Source organism: Marmota monax, unplaced genomic scaffold (assembly GCF_021218885.2).
Source record: "Marmota monax isolate L192 unplaced genomic scaffold, Marmota_monax_Labrador192_F-V1.1 WCK01_AAM20220418_F8-fsc01603, whole genome shotgun sequence".
Classification (NCBI taxonomy): Eukaryota; Metazoa; Chordata; class Mammalia; order Rodentia; family Sciuridae; genus Marmota; species Marmota monax.
This window is the reverse complement of record NW_026693342.1, coordinates 46,318-50,694: the sequence shown is the minus strand read 5'-3', so window position 1 is coordinate 50,694 and position 4,377 is coordinate 46,318. Positions and strand designations below refer to the sequence as shown.

Here is a 4,377-nt window from a genome sequence, read left to right as displayed (position 1 = left end):
GCCCTAATGGGAGACCCGAGCCTGTCCAGAGGGCAGAAGGGTTCTGAGCCTGTCCTAGAGGTCATCTGGTTTTTCCTCACAACCCAGGCAACGCCCTCTGGCCGGTCCCCAGGCGCTTTCTTAGCCACAGGTGGCCCCAGGACCCGGAAGCGGGCAGCAAGTTCGGTTTCCTCCTTTCTGATGCAACATGCCCCACATGTTACCTAGTGCCCTAAGTCTGTGTTTCCTTTTTCTTGCCATCATTGTCAGAAATTCAGGGAGGTCGATTTTACCATTACCACCAGCAGCTACTCCCTTAATCGCGTCCTGAAACTCGACTTCTGTGGGATTCCACCCAAGAGACCATCTCATTACACTTCCCGATTCCTTTGTTAGTATAGTATAGTTCCATCCCCTTTCCTGTCAAATAGTGGGAAAGCTTCTTTGAATTCTGCAATCTGCCCTTCGGTCAGTTGGTCAGCCACGCTGCAAGCCTTACCAGTTTCTGAGACTCAACCACATAACCACTGGGCTCATTCGCTCCACTCAGATCCCATCACATTTCTAAAGTGTCACATAGCATGAATGGAATTTTAAACGTCTGAAGATATCAAACACGTTTCCATTTATTTTGGTTTAATAATAAGTTGTGTTTATTTTGTTTCCATTTTACTTTATTTTTAATCATATATATATATATATATATATATATATATTTTATTCAATTGGCACATAGTAATTGTACAGACTCATGGGGCACAGTGTGGCGTCTTTTTTTGTTTTAGTTTCCCGCTCCCCCACCCCCCCTGTCTTAAGATGAGGAAGGCTTGAATTTTAGGCATTCATTGAATGCTTGTGCATGCCATGTCAATGGATTAGACCCGTTAGCCGGCACACCAACTTCCCACACAAAGCCGTCCACTGAACCAAGAGGCCCAGCAGTCTCTGGAGAAGCTGCAGCCTGACCGTCTTCTCCACCATCACCCAGGAAGGATGAGACTCACAAACCCATGCTTGGGCCGGCGCTTTCCTCTTCTTCATCTTTTATTCCCATGAGTCCCAGGCCAGAGAGAGATCCATGAGGGCTAGCGGTTCCTGGCAGGAGGATGACGCAAAGGGTACCCGGGCTCAGGCTTCGGTAGAGCCTTCCAATCTTGCGGCTCCAACGCCGGGCTGCACTCTTTGCGTTTTCCGCCTTTAAGTTCTGCAGGGTCTCCCGCTCTGAGGGAGGAGGTCTAACTGTCAGACCTGCGGGCCTTCTTGATTCAGGTGGTGAGCGCCTAAGCCACGCGTGCAGGTGCCTGGGCGTTAGGGCCTGCCTGCCTTTCAGCTTCCAGTCCTTGCCTGTGAGGACATGGAGGGCCCTCTGGGCATTGCCAAAAGTTTTGAATTGCAGGAAGCAGTATTTTTCCTGTCTTCCGCTTTTAGCATCTGGAGGCACGATCACAGCTTCCAGGCCACCAAAGAGGTTCGGTAGTTCCTGAGTATGTCCTAAGAAATCTTTACTAACTCCAGACAGATAAATAGTGGCTCGGTTCTCAGAATCTCGTTCCAGCTCCTTAACAAGTGTGTCACAATCCAGAGTGAGTTCTGTCACAGGTCTCTGTACCTTTATGTACACACCTTCCACCAGAACGCCATTCAAGGACTCGATGGCCAGCTGGGCAGCTTCCAGGACTTCATACTCTATAGAGAGATGAGGCTGATGCGTTTCCAGAACAGCAGTCATTGTACGAACTGGGCCAAAGCTCCTAAACAGCCTCTTCAGAGCACTTAGTTTACAATCTTTGCTCAAGGGCCCAGCGTAGATAGTTGACATCTCTGTCCACTTGACCCGCATCCTTTTGTTCACTTCCTCAGTGAGGAGAGGTGAAAAGGGCTCAAAAGAGAACCGAATAATGCTGAAGGGGTACAGGCGGACTTGCCTTCGGGCCTGCTCAAAGACCTCTCTGTTGGAAAGGCACTTAATAGTTTCACAATCTTCAGGAGAAGGCAGTTCAATATCATCTGTCTCTCGGGTTACAAAAAGGAGCTTCTGATGCGCCGAATCGAAACAAGTTAAAGCACCTCTGTAGGGGTACTGGAACTTTTCTCTGACATTTCTTGGGTCTTGGGCTCTCCATAGCGCCTCCAGATTGAGTTCTGCAATCTTCCTTGGGCCATACTTGAGGAAATATTGAGCCAGTTCAAGGGTCGCGGTAGCGTCCTCTGTGGGATCATGACCGTCCCTTTCCGAACGTTGAATGTCCCTGCCCAAAATAGCTTTGGCTAAGAACTTTAGCTTGAATCTTCTGCCCCGCTCCCTGGCGTAAAGCAATGAGGTGTCGATAACATACGGATGGATCATGTTCAGTGCTCGGAGATCGACGTCTAAGGAATGACCTACCAACACCGCATCAGGAGGAAGCAGTGCTTTTAACCGCCTCTGAACGTCTTTCAGTTTCGTCGTCACCGGCTTAAGCATCTCCTCCGTGATCCCTGAATAGCAGGTGGCGTAGTCTACAATCTCCTCATCGGGTTTCACCAACTCATCCATGAGACAGGAGCCCCCTTCGGCAACCAGTGAGATGCGTGTTAGTTCTCTCCCCTTGGACGTGATGCACATTTCTCCGTCCAGCCCAAAGAGAGGGCTGTTCTCTGTGACAGACGCACTACAGCCGGTAGTTACAAAGTCCTCACAGTCCGGAGAACCTTGTAACGGAAAGTCAAATGTTCTCATCTCCTCCTCTGTCAGAAGGCATCGCAGCACGCCCACCTTCTGAGAGCCATACTTCTGAATGACGGGGTCATTCTGCAGGTCGACCTCGGGTTTTGTACTGGCGGACGGTAAAGATCCTCCCATGGTCTTAGGCAGATATCCAGCCCTTTGATTTGGTAGCCCGATAACATCAGCTAGAAAAGTAGATGATGGAGGAGGCAAGCGGAATTTGTGTCTGAAGGCTTTTCGGAGAAATCCAAACTCCAAATAGAACCTGTAGAAGTGGAGTTGACTCATCCCTTGAAGGATGACAACCACTGTTCTGCTCAGGTGCTTTCCGTACAGAAGCTGGCACCACCTGGGTCTCTCAATAACCGGTTGAGCCAGAACTGCATACTTGAGCAGCTCACATAGCTGCTCGTGGGTTATTTCACAGTTTTCAGCCATTACGATGCCAGACAACCGGGCTCTCTTGGGCTCGGGCTGCCTGTCCACGAGATCCGAACCGGGGGGTATCCTTACCTCGGGCGTCCCCATCAGCCAGTCGGGGACCCGTCTCCTCTGGCTGTTGAGCCTCCCGGTCTTCTCCTTCTCTGGCTCCATGATCCTGTACTAGAGTCCTCGTTGTGGAACGCTGTCCTTGGTGTAGAAAGCGGTCCCTGGCGTAGAAAGCTGTCCTTGCCTTGATGCCAATCCAGCAAGAGAAAACGGTCTCGAGAAGGAAAAAGGGTGGTTTCTTGCTTGGCTAGCAAAGGAGAAACAATGATTCTCACGTCAGCAGGAGTAGGGGGTTTTTATACAGGGGGTTTTCATAAGCGATTCAGAGAAAGTGAGATTAGGGAGGAGAGAGCAGGTAGGAAAAGATTAGGGAAAAGAAGAGCCCAGAGGAGGAGATCAGGGAGGGGGAAAAGAACAGGGAGGAGAAGTTTAGGGAAAAGAAAATCAGAAGATCAGGGAGGAGAAGGGTAGGGGAAAGAAAATCAGGAGGAGAAGGTTAGGGCAAAGAAGATCAGGGAGGAGAAGGTTGGGGAAAAGAGAAACAAACATGTAAGTTTCAAAGCGACAAGGGATGTAGCCAAAGCATCCAGTGAACCCCTGTTGCAACTTCAGTAAAATCTTCCCTTTGTATTCCAGCGTATTGCCTCTGGGGGACCTTTACAGTGGATTACCTTCCAGTAGTTTCATTACCCAGATTCGTTAAGTTCCAGGGGACAGGACCGTGCCCTGTATTTCATATTTTCTCAGAATTGTGCTGTATACGTAGCAAAGACTTGAAAAGGGGCGGGGAAAAAAAAGTGTAAAGACAAAAACAGCTAAAGGTCTTCAGTGTTTCTGTACCCCTACAATCATGAGTTCCCCAACATTACTGTAAAATACAGGGAGCAGATTAAATTAAGCTAAGTTTGCTAATATGTGCTTGAGGCCTATGTAGGTAAAATGACGACTAAAATAAAAAAGAGGATGACAGCCCAGCGGCTCTGGAGGCTGAGACAGGAGGATGGTGAGTTCAAAGCCTGCCTCAGCAACTTAGAGAGGCACTAAGCAACTCTGTGAGACCCTGTCTCAGAATAATATATATATATATAAAATACAAAATATGGCTGGGGATGTGACTTAGTGGTTGAGTGCCCCTGTGTTCAATTCCGTGTACAAAAAAACAAAACAAACAAACAAAAGCATCACCGTACAAGAACCCAGGT

At 48.7% G+C, this 4,377-nt stretch overlaps 1 protein-coding gene across 1 annotated transcript; it reads right to left on the bottom strand.

The window, feature by feature from the left end:
• Window positions 1–979: 979 nt before the first annotated feature.
• LOC124101058 (RNA exonuclease 5-like) lies at window positions 980–3,567 on the bottom strand. Its single transcript, XM_046456760.2, has one exon. It carries the CDS (start codon window positions 3,278–3,280, stop codon window positions 980–982), a length of 2,301 nt encoding a protein of 766 aa, XP_046312716.1. The 5' UTR covers window positions 3,281–3,567.
• Between the last annotated feature and the right edge of the window lie 810 nt (window positions 3,568–4,377).

Excerpts from the sequence above, each read along its gene's own strand:
- LOC124101058 (XM_046456760.2), bottom strand. The coding sequence starts at position 3,280 with ATGGAGCCAGAGAAGGAGAAGACCGGGAGGCTCAACAGCCAGAGGAGA.